This window comes from Podarcis erhardii (assembly GCF_964252035.2).
Source record: "Podarcis erhardii genome assembly, chromosome: 10".
Taxonomy (NCBI): Eukaryota; Metazoa; Chordata; class Lepidosauria; order Squamata; family Lacertidae; genus Podarcis; species Podarcis erhardii.
The window spans coordinates 28,730,231-28,755,578 of NC_138500.1; the positions used below are offsets into that span (position 1 = coordinate 28,730,231).

At 45.1% G+C, this 25,348-nt stretch overlaps 1 protein-coding gene and 1 long non-coding RNA gene across 3 annotated transcripts; one reads left to right on the forward strand and one right to left on the reverse strand.

The window, feature by feature from the left end:
- Positions 1–1,580: 1,580 nt before the first annotated feature.
- LOC309351720 lies at positions 1,581–5,634 on the reverse strand. The gene is made up of 2 exons (XR_014160944.1): positions 5,493–5,634; positions 1,581–1,939 (listed from the first exon to the last, which is right to left on the reverse strand). It is a non-coding gene; the product is annotated as an uncharacterized lncRNA (long non-coding RNA).
- On the forward strand, positions 5,543–24,921 carry CSF2RB (colony stimulating factor 2 receptor subunit beta). Of its 2 annotated transcripts, XM_081879459.1 has the most exons (13): positions 5,543–5,673; positions 7,290–7,416; positions 10,000–10,166; positions 12,524–12,681; positions 13,266–13,446; positions 14,635–14,773; positions 14,869–15,029; positions 15,779–15,921; positions 16,015–16,177; positions 17,272–17,362; positions 20,247–20,316; positions 21,200–21,279; positions 22,268–24,921. In XM_081879459.1, the coding sequence occupies exons 1-13, from the start codon at positions 5,613–5,615 to the stop codon at positions 23,349–23,351; spliced, it is 2,625 nt and encodes an 874-aa protein (XP_081735585.1). In that variant the 5' UTR covers positions 5,543–5,612; the 3' UTR covers positions 23,352–24,921. The 2 variants fall into 2 exon arrangements, with proteins under 2 accessions (XP_081735585.1, XP_081735584.1); XM_081879458.1 differs by lacking the exon at positions 5,543–5,673 and having other exon boundaries at positions 6,757–7,416.
- Positions 24,922–25,348: the final 427 nt, after the last annotated feature.

The following is a 25,348-nucleotide window of genomic DNA, read 5'->3' on the forward strand; positions in this document are numbered from 1 at the left end:
CTTTTCCCAGGAGGATTTTATTTATTAATTCCACAGCGCCCTCAAGTGTGCTAAGCGCTCCAGAGAGAGAGAGAGAACGCACAGGTATAAAGAGATATTTTCTTCAGCAGTTTTTAATGTTATGGAAGAGAAGAGGATTTTTCTTTTCTTTTTGGTGTTGCTGCTTGAATAACCTTTGGCAAGCACTCTTGCCAGCATGAGTGTGCTGAAAGCTTCCCTCTCCTAATTGCAAAAGCACTGGCACTTATAATCCATGCAAATTTAATTCTGCAACCAATTAGCATTCCTTTCTGGCTTGGACAGAGGCGATGCTTGCTGAAAACCCAAGAGATAAGAGAGAATGCATTCTTTTACAGCTAAATACAACCAAACTCACTTAAGATGCTAGAAAGAGGAAGCTGGCAGGGGCAAAGGACAGCTGGTTGTCATCAAGCCACACTTTGAAGTCGCACATGCAGGGGAATAGTGGGGGGGGCAGGGGGTTGTGGCCCCGGTCATTGAATTTTGAGGGGATGAGAGCCAGGCGCCCCCCCTCACAAGCACCAGCTTCCATGGGGATCCCCATCCTTCACTATTTGCTGCCAGGGGTCTCTGGGCACCAGAGCCCAGCCCAGCTTAGCCACCAAATCCCCAGCCCCCTCCTCACTCGGGGCAGTTCCTGGATGGTGAGTGAGGTGGGCAAAGGGTGAACCCAGCCCAGCCCAGCCCGGTTCTCCTCTCCACAGGCATCAGGTTAATTTGTCCACCAAGGGCTGCTATGGCCAGTTGGGCTTCCCCCTGCACAAGCGGGCAGGTGGGGCAGTGCAGCCCTGCTTGGCCCCGGTCAGGGCAGGGGTTGGGTTTGCCCCAGTGGGGTAGACGTCCAGAGCCCAATTCAGCAGAATGAACAGGAGAGCCACAAAACACAGTAAGGCAGGTTTGTCCCATATTGTAGTAAGGGAAGCATAACACAGCACCGTCTAAAGACCCCCACTGATCATTCAGTCAACAAGAAAAACCTCTAGGTTTTATCACATTGTGTTAAGAGCTTTTCAAGTTCATTTAAGCTTTAAAATGCCATGAAATTACAGCTCTTAAGGGCCACGCCATTAATGGATGTGCTATTCAAAAACATTTGTGCTGCTACAGTGTGATATCTTATCCTATGGTCACTAACGGTTGGCAGGATGCAGCTGCTTCCCTGACCGCCCATCACTGACATTGCTGAGGCTCACCAAGAGAGGAAAGGGCAAAGCAGCAGCAAGGTCAGCACAGTGCAAATGCATTGGCAGAACCAGTCCAGGGCTCCTGCCAGTATGTTTGCACCGCACTGGCCTTGCTGCCGCCTTCTTGCCCCTCCTAGTAATGCTGGTGATGCCATGTTGGGTTAGCACCACCATCATCCTGACCTGCCAACCACTACTGCCTGTGGTTTGTTCCAGCTTCACCCCTACCTTGAATCTGGGTGGCTGTTGGCAGAGTGGTTTGTATGAGCCCCAGACCTGTCTGCTCAGTGGGATGGAGTCTATGGAACTGAAGCTAAATGACATCATCTGAGTGGTCCCAGGTTCCTCACTTGTAGTTACTATGCACGCACAGTCTTTTATTTCCATGTTGTCTCCAAGCAGAATGTGATAGGAAGAGAAGAGTGGCAAGAAGTGCTCATTCGCCAGCCCCCAAAACATGTCACACTTTGTCAGAAGAAGCAGGAAAGTTGTGCAATCTGTATAACAATGGAAACAGAACAACTTCCTCTTCCATCCCAGAATCGATTTTGAAAGGAGGCAGGGTATGAGAAAAGGAAACCGAGACAAAATTCTCAAGAACAGCTCTCAGGCACTGAATGTACGATTCACCCAGGCTATTTGAAGACCAAAGAATGGGAGATCTCCTATATCTCTGAAGAAGACCAATAGGCTTAACCCTCCCTTGGCTCTAGAGGAAACCATTACATCTCTTGCTTCAGGTAAGGAAACTATCTTTCTAGAGACTTGGAGAATTAAATGACAAAATCATTGGATTTTGGGGTGGGAAAGAAAGGGCATTTCCGATGTGTTTGATGAACTGAACATTGTCATAGGACAGCCTCCCCAAACCTGGTTCCTTCCAGATGTTTTGGACTACAACTCTCATCAGTGCCAATTGGGGAAGGCTGGGATAGCAGATCAGTATACTCAGGAAAATGGAAGCTCTCTGCTTTGCTCTTTCAGGTACAGGAGACAGGGGAGGAAAAGCAGGAGAAAAACACAGTCTTTCTCTCTCTGAAATGGAAGCCGTAGCCTTTTATAGGAGCAACCAGCATACTTGGTCCCATTTGTTCCACCCTGAAGACTTTCCCTTGAGCTGATGATCAGAGGCACCTGCCTGGCAGTTCTTTGCCCTGGAGAAGTGCTCCTCAGTGGGCTGCTGGTGGGGTCAGGCACAATGCACACTTTTCCAACCTTTTGTTGTGCCCTTATCTGGCAGATAGGGACACGGGTGGCGCTGTGGGTTAAACCACAGAGCCTAGGACTTGCTGATCAGAAGGGTGGGGGTTCGAATCCCAGCGACGGGGTGAGCTCCTGTTGCTCAGTCCCTGCTCCTGCCAACCTAGCAGTTCGAAAGCATGTCAAAGTGCAAGTAGATAAATAGGTACTGCTCTGGCGGGAAGGTAAACGGTGTTTCCATGCACTGCTCTGGTTCACCAGAAGCGGCTTAGTCATGCTGGCCACATGACCTGGAAGCTGTATGCCGGCTCCCTCAGCCAATGAAGCGAGATGAGAGCTGCAACACCAGAGTCGGTCACGACTGAACCTAATGGTCAGGGGTCCCTTTACCTTTACCTTTTTAATCTGGCAGATAGGGACGCGGGTGGCACTGTGGTCTAAACCACTGAGCCTAGGGCTTGCCGATTGGAAGGTCAACAGTTCGAATTCCTGCGATGGGGTGAGCTCCTGTTGCTCAGTCCCAGCTCCTGCCAACCTAGCAGTTCGAAAGTACGTCAAAGTGCAAGTAGATAAACAGGTACCGCTCCAGCGGGAAGGTAAACGGCGTTTCCATGCACTGCTCTGGTTTTGCCAGAAGAGGCTTAGTCATGTTGGCCACATGACCCAGAAAAACTGTCTGCAGAAGCAGACAAATGCCGGCTCCCTCGGCCTGTAAAGCAAGATGAGCGCCGCAACCCCAGAGTCATTCGTGACTGGACTTACCGTAACTGTCAGGGGTCCTTTACCTTTACCTTTTTTTAATCTGGCAGATAGAAAAAGGTGTCTTTCAAAAATTATTCTTTAAACCCCCCCAAAAAACACCCTTGGCTATTTTGTCTACCATGAAACATACTTGAAACATTGCCTCTGGTTGAAGCTTGCTCTTGCACAATTCCATAGACATTTTTTTTTAAAAAAGATGCATGTGCACAGGTGAAAAATACCTGCGTACATGCCCACAATGAACCTCAAGTTTCTGGAACTCACGAAGGGGTGGGGAAATACTAACTGAAGGAGGGGGCAACAACACATAGTACAAATGCACCCCCTCAAGCACTGCCTGCTAATGTGAATGTGAAACATTGAGATTGGTTTTGGAGCCATGAAATTGAAAGCACTAATATGTGTACAATTGGGGGGGGGGAATGATACACACACGCATTCCTGTGGACACAGCTATAGTCAATAGCCAGGGAATTGGTACCCTGCCCTAAAAAGAAAGGGATGGAGAAGAGACATAAAACAGCAGGGGGATGAGGCAGATGGACCAGAAGGTAGGCAGGTGGTGGTGTGTAATGTTGTGAATCCATTCATGTCATGCAGATTGCTGCAACCTTTTCCTGATAAAAGTATCATTCGCCAAATAAGGCCCATTTTACACTCCTACGGAGCGTATTAGAGAAGTGTCTCTTTCCTGGTCCCTCTTTCCTTGGAACGTAACTGTGTTTTCAGGGCAATAAGCATTCATCCTGATAAGCTTGTGGGTTGTTTACATGTCTTCTCATTAGCCATTTGTTGATGCCACAGCCTTAATGCACCTTCCAAGCAGCAAGAAGTCCAGTTTTCATTTATTGTGCTAGGATGACAGAGAACTTTAATCTACTTTAATCATGCAAACTAAAATTCCTACATGCCTTTGAATCCCCACCCGCATGCAAAATGCTACAGGCTGGAGGCATCCAGAGTTTGGAAAGTGAAGTCAAGGATAACAAACCTCCATAAACTCACAGTTAAACTGTAGGTCTGAGACAGTAAGTCAAACAAGCCAATTGCTTGAGTTCTGAGAATGGTTTAACAATTGATCCCTCTCCCTCTTCCCAGGGAACACTGGGAATTGTAGTTCCATGTGGGGAAATGGTTCCCCAACAACAACTCTGAGCACCCTTAACCAGCTACAGTTCCCATGATTCTTTGGGGGAAGCTGCTAAAGTGGCGTAAGTGTGCTTTAAATGTACGGTGCAGATACAGCTAGGCAAATAAAACGTCAGCAGGAGATGTGATCATGGGTCACCCACATCATGACTAATGTGATCTTGAGTGATCACAGGATTCTTTCCTCTCATCCCCACACATAGAAGTTTCTCCATGAGATGTGGCGAGAGTGAGAGTCCTTGTTTTAGCTCTGTAGACCAGTTTCGGTCTGACCTGAAAAGAAACCGGAGCAGTTCTTTCTGGAGGTCATAACGATGAATCAGAGCAGTGGGGGGGCCAAGGCGTTTCAGCACCTGAGGCATGCCTCCTGAGGCAGCTGCCTCATCCAGCCTCATGGGTGAGCCGGCTCTGAATCAGTCTTACATTAGAATGTAAGAATAGCATTGCTGGACCAGGCCAGTGGCTCATCTAATCCAGCAAGCTGTTCATACAGTGGCCAACCAGATGGCCGTAGGGAGCCTGCAAGCAGGGCCTGCGGTTTCTAGCAACTGATATTCAGAAGCATAATGCCTCTGATAGCAGAGGAAGAACATAGCCATCATGCTTAGTAGCCCTTGATGAACGTGCTTATCCTGCCCTTTATTTGTGCTGACTTTGCTAGACGGTTTTAAAAGTCAGCGGTGGTTTGGCACCAGGGGGTTTCAGAGTGTCTTCTGGGGAATTCTAGCATTCCTTGAAAGCTGATCATGGTTTCTTGATTGAGAAGAGCAGATGCGCTTCCCTGACAGGTAACTTTCCTACCGCTTTCAAGCTTCACCTATCATACAATTACAGCAGAGGGTTCTCCGTTTGCTCAGAGAGGGCAAAATGGATGGCAAATGCTCTACTTGGACTGGGCTGTTTGCTTATTCCAGCAGCCCTTCTCAACCTGGTGCCCTCTAAATATTTGTTAGACTACAACTACCTTCTCTCCTGGTCATTGGCCATGCTGGCTGAGGTTGATGGGAGTTGTTGACCAAGACGCCTGGAGAGCAGCAGGTTGGTGAAGTCTGACCCAAAACAAATAAGAGTTTGGGGCAGATATCAGACAAGGCAATGTAGGTGAGTAGGGGTTCACTGAACATAACAGTTAGATGGGAAGAGAGTAGTACCCTTGATTTACACTTTTACTCCCACCTTCAGCAGGTGACCCAGGAAGAGCTGCAACGTGAACAGGTACCAAGAAGTTGGGCATCAAACAGCGATCAGCCCAAGGAGTGGGACAATTATTCAAGGATAAACAGAGACGAGAGGAACATGAGATTCTGCAGGGTGGCCTTGGCTTTGAGCCTCTTCTCTTATGTTGTTGAAGCTCAGCGTGAGTTTTGTATTCATTGTCTCACTCTTCCCTCTCTTTTTTTTTCTATTCTCCTTTAATTTATTTTCTTTTTCCTTGCTCCTCTGATGCCGGGTGTTGTGTTACACCGTAGTGCAAAGGTCGCAAACCTTTGGAGGCCTCTGAGAACATCTGGAATTTTGAGAGTGAAAGCTGTGAGCATCATCAACTCTGGCTGATTCTTTCCCCTTCCCATCCCCCGCCAACAGATAGAAAAAGAGAAAGCACACACACACACACACACACAGAGAGAGAGAGAGAGAGAGAAAGAGAGAGAGAGAGAGAGAGAGAGAGAGAGAGAGAGAGAGAGAGAGAGAGTCTTTACCTTTCCATGAGATCTAGGTAAAAGTTGAAGCCAGTAGAATTAAAATGGATCTTTGTGAATTTGCATGATTTTACATAATATCCCACTGACCAACACATCAAATTTAAGCAGAGGTCACCAACTTTTGGGGGTCTTCTGGGAACATTTGCAAGCCAGAGAACCCATTGTGGTTGCCACAAAACAAAGCACATCCCCTGTAGGCACATGCACATCTGCAAGCACCATGTTGGCAACCACTGTGTTACACCAAATCATATCTAGAGACACGGAGGTCACCGTGAGGAGATTTAGCTTGGACCCCTCATGTCATTCAAAGCATGCCCCTTTTTCCCCTCCCATACAAGGGAATGGATGGCATTTCCTACAAAGTAGAAATATAAATCACTGAACTGAGAGAAAACTTTGCAATTGGAAGGGAGCATAAATTCAATGTAGCCCACATTTAAAGTCGAACCTACCAAACCCACATTTTCTGAAACAACACGCAAACGGAAACACAGCCATTTTTCAAAATCTATACTTATCCAAATTCTGCCATTGCAATTCTCCGTGAAAGTAATGTGCACAAAAAGTGGTAAAATATGTTCAGAGACAGCTATGTGTAGGTTCTCTTCAAGGATTTCTCTGAATCAACATGCTACACGATAAGAATCCATAGTCCTGAATCAAACCTAAGATGAAAGAAATGAATTTTCTAATAAAGTGAAATTAATGGTTTTATGTTGGAGTCTCCCTCCAGAGTTCTTGCTTTCAAAGAGGATCATCTTAAGGACAGTTACAGTGACCTGATACCAGGGAGATTTATAAAAACAATCTAGAAATCCAAGTTGATTACCCGTGGTCTGAATCAAGATTATGAATTTTCATCACATGGCATGTGTTGAATAGTGTACCAATGTCCAGTTGTTTGTGTTCTCAGCAGTAAAAGATTTGCTAGTCACCAATGAAACTATTTTGCTGGCCAGTTCTTCCTCCTGCTCCTCTTCATGTCCACCATCATTTAGGAATTTAGGATTATACTTCATACTGCACATGAAATTGACACTAGTCCCTGAAAGCTCATGCCATAATAAATGTGTAGTTCTTTAAAAGTGCCACAAGACCCTCCATTCTCAAGACTATGAAGCTAAGAGGAACATTTATGTTCCTTAAATCCATGAACAACCACCAAGAGATTAGAGAATGTATTATTCATTAACCATTTGTTCCCTGCTTCTTTGGCTCTTCCCCAACACCAGTTTATATACTTATGAATGTTTCCTTTCCTTTGCAGGGAAGTCACCTATGGAAACCCTTGACTGCTTCAGTGACTATGTGTCACACACAGCCTGCACCTGGAATGAAAGCCGGGATGCAAGGAACTTTGTCAAGATGAAGCTTCTTCATAGCGACACAGATCAGTGAGTGCCTAACCTCTAATCCCTGAGGATAGGGAACCTGCGGCCCTCCAGTTATTGTTGTACTCCAACTCCCATCAGGCCCAGCCAGCATGGCCAATGGCCAGGGATGATGGGAGTTGGTCCAAAAGCACCTGGGGTAGGGAACAGGTACCCACCCTTGTCTTATCCATTGCAGAATGATGAAAAGATAATGCTGGAGGCTGCTGGGCCTAAGGGCGGAGATGCCTGAGGAATTACCATAGATCTTTGCAAATCCCAATATGAACAGGCCTGATCTCTGCCTCCCAGACTAATGTACGGATTCATTCACTTAGTTATCAACCAGGGGTATTTTTTGCACTTTCCAAGTGCTCCTGTGCAGTTCTCGGCTCAAAAACTATTTTCAAAAATTCTGTATTTTGAGCGGTAGAGAGAAAGAGAGAAAGAGAGAGAGAGAGAGAGAGAGAGAGAGAGAGAGAGATGTTTCAAAATGTGTATTTTAGATAAATCCAAACTAATAGGTTCAAATTGCAAGAAAGGGGACTGAAACTAAACACTGGGAAGGGATTTCCTTGTGGTACCCACAGTGGAATAGGCTGACTTGGAAAGTAGTATGTTCTCCTTCCTTAGGAGTTCTAAAGAAGTGGCTGGCTGGATGCTGTGTAGCAGCAAATTCCCTGCATCAGCTGGCAGTTGGACTTGACTCCTTGAGTCCTCTTCCAACTGCAGGATTCCAAAATACATTTAAAAATGTGTAATTCAATACATATTCTTCAAGGAAGGAAGGAAGGAAGGAAGGAAGGAAGGAAGGAAGGAAGGAAGGAAGGCGTGGATGAATTGAGAATTGGGATGGGGCAGACCGATGGGTAAATACATGTGAAAATGGCATGGACCAGAAATAGACAGATTCACCCATCCCTCAGGTTGCTCTCAGAGAAAGAACGCCTCCTCCTTGCCACAGTCTCCTGCCCTGCACCTCATTAAACAAATTGTCCATTTAATGAACATGCATTTTAATGAACACGCTGAGACCAGGAGGGGGGGCAACGCTTGCAATCATGTTCCCCTCTGCACATTCTTTGTAACGTGCAGAAAAGGGCTATGGTCCCTTTATGCAAGAGGAAATAATAACGAGGGAACGGATTTGTTAGGCGTGGGGGGCACTTCTCCAGAAGATGAAGTGGTGATGTTTCTTTCCATTTTCCATCTTCCTCTTCTGTGTTCCTTTGAAAGAGGAACTGAACCTTAACTTAGCCTGACAAAGGGAAAAAAAGGAAGGAGTGGTTGTTAAGAGTAAGAGGAGGTGGAGGCCAGCAGGATATAGAGGCATGAAAATGGCAGACAGTGTGGTGTGGTGGTTAGAGGAAAGGAGTGGGACCTGGGAGACCAGAGCTCAAATCTCTACTCACCCACAAAGCTCACTGAGTGGCATGGGCGTAGCCAGGATTTATTTGGGGGAGGGGGCAGGCTTTATGCTGTAGGGGCAGAACTGAATTATCTGTGATGCAATTGGTCAGTTAGTTAAACATTATTTTTTATTTACTTGATTTGGGGGGGGGGAGCTGCTCTCCTGCACCCCTGGCTATGTCCATGCTGAGTGCCCTTAGTTCCAGTCATTGTTGCTCAGCCTAACCTACCTCTCAAGATGGTTGGGAGGATAAAACAGGGAGGTGACGAGAGCAATGCATGACACCTTGAACTTCTTGGGCAGGAGCCTTCAATGTACTCTCTTACCAACCTTTTTCAGCTAAACAATATTTTTCTGGCCAGATCTCACAAGCAGAGAATTGTGCCCCATATTAATTAAGGACATGAGCAGAGGTGTAGCGATCTGGAGTCACGGGGGTTTGAAGAACCATTAGTATTTCTGCAGCAGGGGCTCCTTGTATTCAGGGTCCTAGAGCCACCCTATCAGCATGAAAGGGGAAGTTTTTAGTCACTGAGAAGATATCTTCTTGTCCTTTGTGCTGATTGGAGCCAATAAGAGTGAAAGGAGCTGAGTCCGCCATTGAGGATTGGCTCCTAAGATCACTCTGGAGAAGGCGAGTAGTAGCTCTGTGTGTTCGAAAGTCAAGCATTTAGAAACATGAAAAGCACACGAGCCCTTAGTTTCAAGAGAAAAGTGTGCAAGTTTTGTTACACACAAAGGATCTTCAAGCAGAACAAAACTTAAGTCTCTCTGAAATAAGATACTGGAACACTCCAAATCATTTGTAGATCTAGCTGAAAGGCAGCACATGGAGATCTGCATTGATCATTATAATGCATCTGTAATTATTATTATTGTATAATTGTAAGGTTATATATCATAGAAGGTTGTATTACCTTAGAATGGGGCATGGCTGTGACTATCATGAAGGAACCCTGCTCTGGGCAGCAGGAAGCGCCTTTTCTATGTTTGAAACATTGGGGCAGGAGATCTATAGTCCCAAGATCCCCCCTCAGTCCTGTTAGCTTACATGGCCCGCCTTTTTTATAGAGTTGTAACAAGCATTGTGTATCATCAGACTCATTCTCTGGGACTCTGGGTTGTGAATGAATGCTTGTAGAATTAACAACTTTGCTGTTACCAGTAAATAAAATGAGGCTTTCTGGTGCTTATAGGAATAACCTCACACGGATGACATGTCATTCCAAAGAAGAAGGTTCACAGATACATTGGAGCTGCCGCAAAAAACAGACAATTTTCAATGTCTGGTTGAATAATATCTTCATTTTCAAACCAGATCAGGAACTGAAAGTCCAGGTGAATGTCAGCCTCTTTGATAATGGTATGTACTCACATCTCCCAGAAATGTGAAAGGTGGACTCATGCAATTTGTCTAACAACAATAATTTATTTATACCCCGCCCATCTGGCTGGGTTTCCTCAGCCACTCTCGGCAGCTCCCAAGAGACTATTAAAAACATGATAAAACATCAAACGTTACGGTATCCACTGAAAAGCACAGGGTATAGCAACCTTGCTGGAACTAAATAGATCTGTGCCTTGATGGGAGACCATCAAGAGCTCTGTGTATCAGCCTTAAATCCCATGGAAGAAAGGTGGGAGTGGGAAATAACATTACAACCCCACAGAAATTGTTGGGTTTAACTTACACTTACACTTAGGTGTTGAGGTCACAGAAGAGAACAGTGACTGTGGTCAAACTTCAAAGAAACAAGCTCTCCATTATTATTGGCATCTCCATTCCTAGGCTGTCAACCTGTTGCCCCAGATGATGGAGACTACAACATGCAGCAGCAGCAACAGATAGCATGACGCAGCCCCCGGGCCGGACTTTGGACATGCTTGGTCTAGGTTAATGTATGGTAACCCCTCTAGCCCTCACCATAACCTTTCCACATCACCATCAGGAGGAAACAAAAATACATTTGGGGGGCTCATTTTAAATCTGAAGGTGCTGAGAGCCCAAGTAGACATTTGATGAAGATATGGCATTCTGAGTCTGTGATGAACATTGAAATCAGGGATGGAGAACCTTCAGTGGCAAGGATGTTATTGGACTCCAACTCCCATCAGCCTCAGCCAGCAAGAAAGGGGAGCTTAAATATTTCCATCCTTCTGATTCTTCTCACCCTGAATTATTTTATCTCACTTGTTAAGAATCCACTTCTTCCCTCTAAGTCATGCCCTCACACTGTTTTGGAGATGTTGAGTAGAGATGCATGCGCCTACAAGTTGATATCAGTCTTCCCCTGAATATCCTGTTCTGCAGCATGACAAATCTCATATGGAGGATGCGACAGTGGGCTTAATTTAGTCCAATCTTGGTGGTCTAAGGCAGCCACTGATGGTGATGTGGAAAGGTTAGGGTGGAGTCTTGAGGAGTCAGAACAAGCAGTGTCCCATCTAGGCCACAGGTGGCCAATGTAGTGCCATCCAGATGTTAGACTCCAGCTCCCATCATCCCTAGCCATTGGCTATGCTGGCTGAGGCTGATGAGACTTGGAGTCCCACAACATCTGGCAGGCATCACGTTGGCAACCTCTGAAGCAAGTGGAGTCACTTTCAGGAAATAATTTGGTTCAGGAAAGTGCAGCAGAGGGCATTTAGGTTCATGTACAGCATGTGCTCAGCCTCCCTCCCCAAACCAATAACAGGTCCACTTAGGCACAAACTCAGTGGCTTGGAAAGAGCAGAATCCAGGCTAGGTGCTATTACAAGGAAAAGGATTAGCAACAATCAGTCCAGTCCAAGAGCAAGGACCAAAGTTCAAGAGTTTGAGATTAGCAGGAGGAATTCCAAGGCTGCACGGGAGTTGCAAAGTTGTTGATAACTGAGACAGCCTGACATTGGGAAACCAATTAATGCACATAATGTGCTAGAACGTCTATGTCTTCGTTCATTCCACAGGAGATAGCATTGAACCTCTCAATTTATTGTAATTTAGCAGTTTCACATTGTCATCTCTTTGCGATGTAAAAATATTTGAAATATCATTAAGTTAGACTTCTAAAGCTGACACAATCAGTGTTTTGTTGGTGAAGACATCGGATCAATAGACCTTGGGCATTGACTGAATGTCAACTAAACCATCTTTATTGCTTTCTTGAATTGATCCACAAGCTGCAATCTTAAGCACACCTCCAGGGTGGGAAATTCCACTGAAACCAATTGCCTCCTGTCCCAGTTAAGAGTGGAGAGGTCCAAGGTGCAAGAAATGAAGATTTGTTTGTTATACTTTGTTAGATGCTTTATAAAAGCAACTTATCTAAGCATTGTACGGATCAGTTAAAATACCTGTACAATGCTTGTAGGACAATTGCACAGTAAATGTTAAAACTCCAAGAGCCAAGCAGAAGACAGGGAATAAAATCAGGTGGTCTTAAAAGACTTGGGGAGAAGGAAAGGTTTTTAGCCTGACACTGAAAAAGTAACAACATAGATGGTACGTGACTTTCCCTATGGGGAGTGTTCCATAGCCAGAGGGCCACCACCGAAAAGGCCCCCCTCTGAACTTCAGATTGAAGGAATGCATAGAGAAAGACATTCTTAGATACAGTTAGCAGTAGGTAGATACAAGAAGAGGCATTCTGTCATGTACCATGCAGGTACCATAGGCAGATCTGTACCTTTCCACCTGAGCAAAGATTAACCTGTGTTTTTCTTTATTCACTCTTCCAGTACGACCTCCTCCACCCCAGGTTCGAGATGTTGTTGTCACAGAAGATGGTGACTACCTATTGGCTTGGGAAGCAGGGGGTGGAACAAATAAAATACATTGGCTGGATGGAGCCCTGGACTTTGAAGTGACCTACAAAAGGCGCTGGGAACTCTGGGAGGTATCTATGATCAACATAGATATCACGTCAACATTTCTGCCTGCACTTAGTCATGCAATGAATATTATTATTATTATTATTATTATTATTATTATTATTATTATTATTAGAAAAAACCACCACAAAATAGTATTCTACACAAGAAGTGTATTCGATACCATTAGTAGAAGTGCTGACTGATTTTCAAAAATTAAGAGTTTTAAATGGAGTACAGAAGGTAGCACTATAAAATTCACTACCCCAAGATATAATGACCACCACCTTGGATGGCCTTAAAATGAGTTTAAACAATTTCAAAGAGGATAAAGCTATTAGTAGCTGCTAGGCATGGTGTCTCTGTACTCTCTCCAGTATCAGAGGTGATAGACCTCTGAATACCAGTTGCTGGAGAGAACAAGCGTTGGGAGTGCTGCTGTGATTAGCTCCCACTTTTGGCTTCCTATAGGCCCCAAAGCTGGCCCCTGTGAGAAAGGGTGGCTGGAGTATATAGAGTATATGATATACGGTGTCCCACCGCTCGACTATGGAAATGTATTTATCTTTCTTTCCACCCTCTATGCAAATTTCTCTCTCTCCCTTGCTAGGATTCCACCTCTATCTTGGTGCCAAACACCTCCAGATGCCTTTTCCTCCATGATGACCTTGTGCCTGGGAGCCCCTATGTTGCTCGCGTTCGAAGCAAACCAAGACAAGGCAGTGGTCTTGTTGGCCATTACAGTAAATGGAGCCACAAAGTCTATTGGGAGACACCGAAAACATGGAAAGGTAATACTGCAAAGAGATGGCTTTTCCTTATGGTCATGGCTGTATGTTCTAAGCTGCTGGAAGAGCTGCATGCCAGTTGGATAAGATTTATGCTGGAAGATTAGCTCTGGATGAGTTGCACTCAGTTGCTCAAATACTCTGGATGCTCTTGCACATGCATATCTCATCGCTGTTCTTCTGTAGACACCCATGGTGTTGGGCAGCCTTTCCCAACTTGGTGCCCACCATCAGCTTTGTGTTTGTGATGCCATTAAGCAGCTTGTGAAGAAGCTTCAAGTTTTTCACTGAGATGAAGCGAAGATTTGAGACACACCCAGACATTTTGATCACTCTTGGAAAGAACTCCATGATGCTGGTGGTTCACCTCAAAACATGATGGGACGTCTGTTGGAGTTAACCTGTACCTGTCATGACCCCAGAGTCCAGCAGCAATCAAGACTCAAGGTCATGAGCTGCAAAGTCTACAGCTAAGGAGTCTGACCAAGAGCAGAACTCTGAGTCTGCTGCTGGAGATCAGGAGATACCTGAGCCAGAAGATCCTAAGTCTCCAGAAGATGCTTATAATGACTCGGTCTGCTCTCAACCTTTCTTGGAGCATGTCAGAAGCTGTAAACTCTGATCTGCCTTGTCCATGACATCCAGTATTGGACCAGGAGGTGATGGTACCTTTAGCTGTGCTCATTCTAAATAGACTTAGCCTATTGCATACAAGGCTTCCCTCACATTTACTAACCCACTTCCCATCTTATTGTTCCATGCACCTTAATTCAACAAGTGGTGAGGACTCCAGGGATGCACTGTGTACATAGTTTCTGTTTCCTTTGGAATTAATTCATTAGATGCTCCCTGACCTTTGGCCTTGATGTCTGCGTCTAGCAATATTTGGGGGACCCAGGCTCCCCATTTCTGATCTACTCATTGGTGGCTTCCACAACACTAATGACAGTTAATTTGCACTGGTGTCTTCTCTGCAGGACAACCCCTATTTCTGTTTTGATCAATGAATTGTTTTGTGTTATATAGTTTTGTTTGTCTTCTCTGAGAAGCCTGATATTTAATGGATCCTCTTTTTCATTTCTAGTTGCACTTCTTACCAAATACCTCCACAATGTTACTTCCCTGTGTTAGCTTTTGCCAAGCTCTGCATGACACTAGACAGGGCTTATTCTTTCTGGTTTCTCCCATTAGATGATGCAGAAGCTCAGCCCAAGAACCTCCGCTGTCTATTTAATGGCATTGATCAGCTAAATTGCAGCTGGGAGGTGCGTCAAGAGGTCACCAATTCAGTCTCATTCACACTCTTCTACAAAGCCAGCCCAGAAACAGGGTGAGATTTTCTGTATGAAGCAAAAATACCTCCAAATATCCTTGCCTTTAAAAAAAACCCTTAACTTCCTCTTGTTGTATCTTCCTTGTTCCTAGAGAAAAGGAATGCTCCCCAGTCCTTCAAATGGAACTGCCTTCCACCCGATATGTGCTGCAAAGCTGTTTGATCAATGTCGCCAACCCCAAGAGGATAAGCCAATATCTCGTGACTGTGCAGCCAAAAGAGGAAGAGAAAGTGATGGAGGCAGCAAAACACAGTAAGGCCCCTTTAGAGTCCACAAAGCTTAATTCTATGGGGCACATACGGGCTCCTATGACTTTTCTTTTCTTTGTGACTTACCTGGGCAATGTCACCTGTATGCAGTCATGAAGAAGCAAATGTGAGGATAAGACAAAGTCACGTGGTCAAACCCAGTGCCAGTGCCTCTTACAGGCAGACCAAGTGAGGGCCAAGACTCTGAAGGGAAAAGGTGCAACAACCTTGTGGGAGCTGAGCAAGTCTGGATCTGGTCCATAGCTGAATGGAAGACCCTTGTCCCATTATGGAGGGAACAAGGGTTATAATGACATAAAATGAATTAGCAGCCACTTGGGGTAGCACAATTCAAGAGATACTCCATAGGGAAAGAAGCACATCAGTCTGAGACTCTGAGGATGCTTTTGGTGTTGCCACTTCTCCAAGGGAGCTGGCAATGCATCCTAGTCCCTCAGTAAAGTCTATTGATGATTAATGCCTATATGCAACCCTTGCATTGTATTTGTGTTAACCAATCAGCAACAAGCACGTATGTGGCAATGCTGTAATATTCAATAAAAGGGACTCCCTGAGACATGCTCGAGAGATGCCTCCCATATGACACTTGTCATTCGTTTGTCATTTATTTCAACCCAACATGGGGGTACACTCCTCTTCGCTTGGGCCCACCCTGACCTTACCCTTGCAAATACTCTTTAACAGGTTAACAAAAGATAGGTTTCTGTTCTTGATGCATCCTTTGTTTTCCAGTCAAGGCAGGCCCACCTTTCAAGCTGTCTGTGTCAACCCAGGACAACCAGGAGTACAGCCTCAAATGGGAAGTTAGGAATTCGACTCTGCGAATTCCAGAGACATATCAAATCTCATACTGGAAAACCGGAAAGCCTTCGGAGGTGAGCAGTAAATAAACTGCGCTCCAATACAGTAGTTTGAGAAAAGCAAAGTGTTATCTCCTCCCTCATTTTTCTCCTCTTTTCTCTTCTCAGGACCATTTGGGCAACAGTGATGACACATGGTTCACCTTCCCCTCAGAGTTGCTGGAACAGGACACAAGTTACACAGCGAAGGTGCAGGCAAAAGTCCGTGGTTACTCATATGATGGTCCATGGAGTGAATGGAGCAAGGAAATTGACTGGACAACACACAGGGGTAAGCCACAAAGGGCTCTAGTCCACCTTTCTTCTCTAGGGGGAAAGGTTTTATTGCTGTCTTCAGAAGGCGATATGCTGAAGAGTTGGTATGGACAGGCACATACTGAGCAGAGGCGTAGGAAGTGGGGTTTGGTGGGTGTGGTCCGCCCCGGGTGTCATGACAAAATGGCAGGTGAGTGGATGGCACACCTCTCGCCCTGCGGCAGCAGCTCTTCTGACCTGGCGGCAGAGAGCAGCCCTCCTCAATCATGGTGAGGCACACCCGGCCGCAGCAGCTCCTGCAGAGAGCAGGAGAAAAGTGAGCATCAGCTTCCCTGGCTCTCTCCTGTTAGAATTCCTGCTCAATTATTGCAGTCATGGGATTTTTGTCTATCACATGACGGTATATGTTTGGACTCCACAGAGTGGGAAGTGATGGAAACAGGATGTTTGTGTTACTCTGTTCCGTGAAGTGGGAATATTGTTCTTCGTTCTTTTTTTCTTTGCTGTCTGATGCTAGAGAGAGAGGGAGCCATGTTGCAGTGCTCCATGTGTGTTTATATGTAAATAAGGTAGATTAGCCAAAATGCTGAGTTGCTGAGGTCTGTTACGCAAACTGCGCAAACTCTGTGGATCCCTAAGTTTGCCGGTGTCGGTTGGCATCGGTCGCTGTAATGTTTGGGCAGAATAAAGCTTTTGAAGCTCCCGAACGAATGACCAGGAGGGAGAGAACATGCCAGTCAAGCATGTGTCTCTGCCAGGATCCTACTCAAGTGTAGGCAGAGCTCCCAGCATCTCCTACCCTGAACTGTGGCATGTGAGAGGGCACCCTCCACACCATGCCCCCCTCGGGAGCGCACCTGCCCTGGGCAGTGCGGGCATATGCTCTGCCGCTGATGCTGAGGGCACATTACAGTAGTCCAGTCCGGAAGTCTGCTTGACATGCATCTAATGTTTTCCCTGGGTGTGACTTCTTAAGAACACTTGAAGCAAAGGCAATGCTGCTTTGATTTCAAAGTCAGTTTTCAATTTTGAAGTGCAATTTGCTTTAACTTTCCTTTCAATTGATCTCTCAGCATTCTGGTGATGTTGCAATCCTCTGTTTGGTTTCAGTTGTGCCTCCTTGGAGCATTATACTGATTGCAGCAGTCTCTGTAATTGTGATGATGGCAGGCATGTGCTTTTGCCATAGTTATCTTCTCAGGTAAGCATGTGTTGCAAATGGGTTGGGCATCTGGATACATTGGCACACAATGTAGGGTGGGGACTGGCTGCAAGGAGTTTCACAGCTCTCAAGTGGTGGCTGTTGCCATATAGTGAACAGTCCATATCATACAGCTGTTTGTTATGTGGACTGTATATTGTCTTTTTAACCACACCTCTATAAATATTCCAGAACATACATTTGCATTGGTGATGCATTGCACATGGACAGCTCACAATTTGTTAACATCCACAAAGAGGAGTGTTCTCCACCCTTTCTGCATCTGAAATATGTATATACATGTAGGCTATGCTTGGTGGCATAATGCCATGGCAGTGTTATTATTATTTGTCATGTACAAAGTGCATAGAATTTATTCTGTGCTGTGTGTAGATTAAAAACATTGTGGTTCCTGCCCATAAGCAATCCAAAGGCATGACACAAAAGGGATAAGGGGTGAGGAGGGAAGAGGAAAACAAGGAAACTCGGGCGTCAGTTCTAAAAGTGATATACTCGCTTTTATAAGGGTTGAAGGGGGTGTAAAAGGTAAAGGGACCCCTGACCATTAGGTCCGGTCATGACCGACTGCGGGATTGTGGCGCTCAACTTGCTTTATTGGCCAAGGGAGCTGGCATGGCCAGCATGACTAAGCCGCTTGTGGCGAACCAGAGCAGCACACGGAAATGCTGTTTACCTTCCCGCCAGACTGGTACCTATTTATCTACTTACACTTTGATGTGCTTTCGAACTGCTAGGTTGGCAGGAGCAGGGACCGAGCAATGGGAGCTCACCCCGTTAGGGGGATTCGAACTGCTGACCTTCTGATCGGCAAGTCCTAGGCTCTGTGGTTTAACCCACAGCGCCACCTGCGTCCCTCCAAAGGGGGTGAGGGTATTCCAAAAATCCCTACCCTCTTTGTGCATGGCAAAATGTGTGTGTGTGTGTGTGTGTGTGTGTGTGTGTGTGTGTGTGTGTGTGTGTTGGGGCATTGTTGCTGCTGAACAGTCTCTGGCTAGGGTGCAATTCTCCTGCAGTTTTGGAGAAGGCTACAAAAGAAACTTTCAGAACCTTTCTCAGAAATTTCTCTTCTGTTAATGCCACTGTTTGAAGGAAGCAGTGAACTGAAAGACAAGAACTGGAAGGTGCAGAGGCCAAGCCCACTGTTTCTTTCGACAATATTAAAATAGCATGAAACAAAATTAAAAGTGGATCTGCAAATTGTGCCCAAAATTCTCTCTCCTATTCCTAGGATGCAAAATTGGGAGTGGGGAAGTCGGCTGACCTAAAGAAAATTTGGGTTTTCTGAGAATTTTCTTACGCCCCCCCCCCCCGAACGTAGCATTGTGGACAATTTCAGTCTCCTGTTGAAGAATGTTCAGCCAAATTTCAGTCCACATCTAATGTGCATAATGAGTAGCTTGAATGGAAACTGTTGTGGGGAGGGGGGAGCCAAATTGACTTGGTCTCTAACCCAAGCTCATTGAGAGGTCCTGGCTGTCTCATCTCTCATTCTGCTGCTGCCAGGTGAAATGGAGGCTTTAAATGACTAATAATCTGCTGACCACATGCTCTCAGCACTGCCAGATTTGCCTGGTTGCTAAGCTGGCAGCAACCAGATGTCATCTATTATTTTAGACATCCTCTCAACATCTGGAATAAAGTCCATGCATCACCATGGTTGAAACAACATGTGGAAAACACTTGAAAACACTTTGGGTGGCAATAGCAGCAGTGTGGAGATCCTTCTAACGTGGTGGTGACCTTCTGATCGGCAAGTCCTAGGCTCTGTGGTTTAACCCACAGCGCCACCTGCGTCCCTCCAAAGGGGGTGAGGGTATTCCAAAAATCCCTACCCTCTTTGTGCATGGCAAAATGTGTGTGTGTGTGTGTGTGTGTGTGTGTGTGTGTGTGTGTGTGTGTTGGGGCATTGTTGCTGCTGAACAGTCTCTGGCTAGGGTGCAATTCTCCTGCAGTTTTGGAGAAGGCTACAAAAGAAACTTTCAGAACCTTTCTCAGAAATTTCTCTTCTGTTAATGCCACTGTTTGAAGGAAGCAGTGAACTGAAAGACAAGAACTGGAAGGTGCAGAGGCCAAGCCCACTGTTTCTTTCGACAATATTAAAATAGCATGAAACAAAATTAAAAGTGGATCTGCAAATTGTGCCCAAAATTCTCTCTCCTATTCCTAGGATGCAAAATTGGGAGTGGGGAAGTCGGCTGACCTAAAGAAAATTTGGGTTTTCTGAGAATTTTCTTACGCCCCCCCCCCCCCGAACGTAGCATTGTGGACAATTTCAGTCTCCTGTTGAAGAATGTTCAGCCAAATTTCAGTCCACATCTAATGTGCATAATGAGTAGCTTGAATGGAAACTGTTGTGGGGAGGGGGGAGCCAAATTGACTTGGTCTCTAACCCAAGCTCATTGAGAGGTCCTGGCTGTCTCATCTCTCATTCTGCTGCTGCCAGGTGAAATGGAGGCTTTAAATGACTAATAATCTGCTGACCACATGCTCTCAGCACTGCCAGATTTGCCTGGTTGCTAAGCTGGCAGCAACCAGATGTCATCTATTATTTTAGACATCCTCTCAACATCTGGAATAAAGTCCATGCATCACCATGGTTGAAACAACATGTGGAAAACACTTGAAAACACTTTGGGTGGCAATAGCAGCAGTGTGGAGATCCTTCTAACGTGGTGGTGCTGGTTTAAGCAGTGAACAATCCTATGGATGCCACATTGAGCAGCTTCCATTTAGAAGCTGTTTCATGCGGCATTTCTATACTTCTAGATGGACTGATGTTTGCCAACCACAGAGAGCAAATGTTTGCTGCTGAGCAAGATTCCACCTTGGTTTGACTGACGTTGCTTTAATGTCTTCATTACAGGAAGAGCAAGAATTGGAAGGAAGCCATCCCACACCCTCCCAAGACGCTTCTTCTCCCAAACCTTTTCCCGGTGAGAGAGATTTCCTTTGGACTGGAATTAGCATCTCTGCTTCTGCCTTGCAAAAGTGTACTGGGCTTCTTTGTTTGAAGGCATTCCTTCTGATCCTTTTTTGTATCGAACCATCTTCCATGAGATACTTCAACACTGTGTGTTTGGCCTTGGTCAAGGTCCAAGGACATTAAGGCTCTCCCATGTGGGTGACCAATTTCAGGTCCATGTCACTTCTGACTGATTCACCCCAAGTCTGCTTCATTCCATTTCCACATTAAAAAAAAAATACCCACATGAACAACTGCATTTAAATCCATATTTTCAAAACTATGCATTTAAAACTCTCTTATACTACTTTAAATATACTACATGGCTTACCTCAAAGAATCTTGGGAACTCTAGTTTGGTAAAGGTGCTTATAATTCTTAGGAGAAATCTCTCAGAGCTATAATTCCCAGCACCTTGAACTAAATACAGTTCCCAGGAGTCTTTGGGGAAAACCATGACTGTTAAAGTGATATATAAAAGTGATTTCAATGTATGGTGTACATGTTGTTTTGAAAAAGCAAAGATATGTTGATACTTTTTTAAAGCCAAGATCTGCACTGGAACAGTCTGGAAATGTGAAACATAGGAAATTCTCTTCTATTAGAGTCAAACCATTGATTCACCTAACTAATAATACACAAGGTAGGATCTGAATGAAGATGAGACCAGCTGCGTATGGGCACTAAGCCAGCACACAGGTGCCCATGAGAAAGCAGGAATTTGCAGATGCCCTGTATTACTAAAGCACTTGGGACATGATCTCACCCGCAAACACCCTGTGTTTAACTTGTACCATGCACAGTGGCACTTTCGTTCCAGCTCTTTCCTCAACACTGCCCTTGTGTCCTTTCAGAGACTTGAGTTGCTAAATGGCTCAGAGGACAGTAGTAGCCAGAGCTCTAGGGAGGAAGTGAACAGCTGTACGTTGGAAAGGTAAGTACATCTAAAGGAAGGACACACTGCTTGTCCAAGGCATTCTCAGAAAACTAGCTGGCATGTTTCCGGGCCATGTTTACACCAAGGCAGCAATCCTATACACATTTATCTGGGAGTAAGCTCTGTTTAACTCAGCGGGGTTTCCTCTGAGCAGATAGGCAAAGAATTGTACTGATTTCTGTCACTCTAATTAGCTGCTTCCTGTTCACTAGCAAGCCAACAATGGCTCGGAAAGTGGGCACATAGAAAGAAGCCGCAGACCATTGGTCCATCTAGTTCAGTATTGTCTACACTAATTCTCAAGCAGCCCCCATCCACTCCGTTTCAGGCAGGGGACAGTCTCAACACAACCTGGAGATGTTAGGGGCAGGGGTGGCTGCTGAGCCAAGGGGGCAAAATATCAAAACCTAGTAAGCAAGGTGTTGGGCTGTGGGAAGGAGTTGTTGGGCTCTGACAGGGTCTTAGAGTCCTCCCAGCTCCTTCTGAAAGCCTAGTTAGTGCTTTCCCAGCTTTGGGAAGGAGGTAGGAGGGCTCTAGGACCATGCCAGAGCCCTTACGCCTCCTTCCAGAGCCAGCACTGCCTTACCCACTTTTGGGAAGGCAATGCGAGGACTGGTTGTTTGTACACCAAATTTTGGCCTCACAATGGGTGCCATAGTATCCAAGTCAGCCACTAGCTGGGGGTTGAACTTGGGACCTTCTGCAGGCAAAACAGATGCTATGGCTCTGAGCTATGGCCTGATAAGACAGGTTTCCTGATCCCAGCATCTTCAGATGAATTCCTCCTCAGACTTCCCTCTCAACAGTTGGTGCATGGGAGGACGCTGAGGTGGGACTTGCATGCATGCCCCTTCCCACTCCCCACATTTAGCCTACACACACTCAGGCAAATGCTCGAGTAGGGGTATTGTCTTGGAGTAACATGTTTGGGTGGGAAGATCTCTCTTTACTGACCAACATTCTTCACTTATTTCCTCTGCTGCAGCCAGAAGCTGGTTAGTCACCCAGAGTCTCTTGAAGCCTCCAGTTCAGGGAAAACAACACCACATTCCACTGCCTTCCAGCATGTGAAAGGAACAGAACTTCCTGTGGCCAATGCCAGCCAATTTTTGGATCAGCCCAACAAGCCACTCTGTAGCCACAAGGCTCGGAAGTTTGATTTTGATGGCCCATACTTACTCTTCCCACCAGAGTCCTCTCTGCCTGAGAACCAGAAGGACTTGGAAGTTGCCTCTTTGGAAAGGAAGGAGACGCCTGTGGCTCTGCAATTTGTAGGACTGCCTCATTGCTCTAGTTTCCAGCAGCTTCCACCTGTGGGGAAAGAGGAAGAGCTGCCAGCGTCTCCTGTCCTAGTCCGAGAGCAAGAGAAGCAACAACTTCTTCAAAGGCAACAAAGCCGTGTGGCAAGTGACAGGTTGGAGAAGGAGGCAAATGAAGGTTTGAGGTCACAAAGCCTTACTAGCACGAAGAACCACTGTCAAAATGAGTCCTTAGACTACATTGCCACAGAAGATCTATCACTAAGTAAAGAAAGGGACTTCTTGCTCCCCTCACCTCTGTTGACCTCAAAGGATGGAAGTCTTCTCTGTTCTGGGATAGCCACAGCTGCCTCACAATTGACCCCAACCATGGATGATATCTCAAGCTCACAGCTGGTTCAGAAGAAGGAAGCAGATCCTGGGCACCCAGCTAATGCTCCAGTCGTGTCCCAGGACTCATTTAGTGACTACGTCACCAGCATGCCCCAAACCCCAAGATCTGTGCCAAAGGAAGGGCTTCCTTTCTCCCCAGATGAGCCTAAACACAAGGGCTTCCTTTTATTCCAACCTGGTGGCAACAGCAGCCCAGTTTTATTAAGCCAGGTAGGTGAATACTGTTTCTTCCCTGGCTCCAAGACCATGGCGGAAGCCTCTAAGAGTCAAGCAGGATCTGTACAGGAGCAACTATCAGAAGTTATTCAGAAAGGTACCAAGCCTCTCTGCGAGGACAAGCATCTTGGGAACAAGCTGCAGACCACCCCTGCCCTCTGCCAAGACTTGAGAGTGGGCATGCCTCACGGACATACATGAACATCATTCTGTTGTCTTGCCTTTTGTCACTAGTATTGAACTTTCTTCCCATTGTGAAAAGCAGAGGGGGGTGCTTGTGTGTGGTCCCTTCCAACTCTACAGTTCTTTGATTCTGTAGGAGTGGCAGCAGGGACAAGCGCCCCCTCCTCTCACAACACAGACCTGTTTGCCCTAAAAAGGGATAAATCTGTCTGTTTCAGTGTCTCCCCAGTTCTCATTTTTCCTCAGTCTTCAGTTCTCCACAGCTTCATATTAACATGTGATTTATTTAGGTATTTTTTAAATGTCCTCAGGAAAATTCACCAGCATTTTAGTACAAATTCTCCCCCCCCCCAATACAGTATACACATTTTTATGCCATTTTCCCTAATACACACATTTTTGCAGAGCATTCTGTTTGTTATTTTCAGATAGATAGAAATATAGATAGATAGACAGATATATAGATAGAAGGATAGCTGTATTTCAGTTTTCATATTGTTCTGGAAAGTGTGGATTAAGTACGTTTGCCTTTAAAGGTGAATTGAATTGAATTTCTCTCTTCCTCCCACCCCGCTGCCCCATTCTCCCTCTCCTTTCATGTCAGCTATTTATGTATTTATGTATTTATTTTTAAAAAGCAAGCCTATCAAGGCTAAATATTAATAGTGCCGTATCTAGTTTGGCGAAATATTATTATGTGTCAGAAAATGTATAGCAAAACAAATAGTGAAGATAAACATTCAGGGACTCATCCTGCCCACTGAATTCCCAAACATACAAACCCCATAGGATAGAAAAGATAAAAAGTTTCTCCCTCTCTCTTCCTGAAGGCCATTGCTCCCCTAGTACAAACTGGGGCCTCTCTGGGGGAAATTTTTTTCTTTAATTCTGGCTGCTCAGCTTTATATTGCTGCATGCCACCTCAACTTCTGAGTGATGAGAGATTCCAGGGGTTCCAGGCGCTATATACCCAGGGCTCAGTCTCTTTGGAATGAGGAACAGTGGAGACTGCAGTGTCTTTAGAATATATGGTTTATTTATAAATATATAGTGCTCTCTTTTTTCAGAAAATAAGGTGCCAGTCCTCATCTGTAGGAGCATTGCTGGTTGTTCCCCAAGATGGCAAGTTAGAGCTGGCATTGCAGGGCATTGGACCAGATGGGGTCTCTTCTAACTTTACAATTCTATGATCCTATGAGGCTCATTTGCCAAAAGCAAGAAACTAAGCCTGTAGTGTCTTCAGCTCAGTATTGTGGCGTATTCTGCCCATAGATATTCCAAAGATGTCTACTGTTTCAACTTTTAAACACCTCCTGAAAACTTTTCTATTTCCTCTGGATTATGCAGGCAGTTTAGAGTGCATCTTTCCATAATAGGGATCTGATTTCTGATTTTAATATTTTTCTGTCATTTTTATTGTATGGTTTTATGTATAATTGTTGTAAACCACTCAGGTTTTCTTTAAAATGAATAGTTGTATATAAATATTTTTATGAATAAATAATAAATGCTGGACTAATTGTTGTATGCCAGAGCTAACCCTTAGTGTTACCAAACAGAACAATTAAAAGGTCCTTTGGTAAGATCGGTCATGTTATTATTTCTGCTTCTTTTATAATTTCTGCCCCAAACTTCTTAATTTGGGGAAAACACCCATAAGATGTGTTGCATCCCAATACTTTCTCTCAACTTTTCTGGGGAAAATGTTGATGTCGTTCACTTGAGGGCTTCAATTTTCTTTAAAGTATTTACAAATCTAAATATGTTCAGACATACATTGCCCATCACTATAATGCTTTTTGTAATATTAGTTTTAATTTGGAAGATGTAAATCATCTCCAAAGTAAAGCTTTGGAGAGATTATATCTATATCTATATCATCTCTCTATATATCTCTATAGCAGAAATTAAATGATGTCATATTAACCATGGAATGCTTAGATAAACATTAAACCAAACATTTACTTACCTAGCTATATCAGCTATTAAATGATGCAATATGTGATTAAGCTATT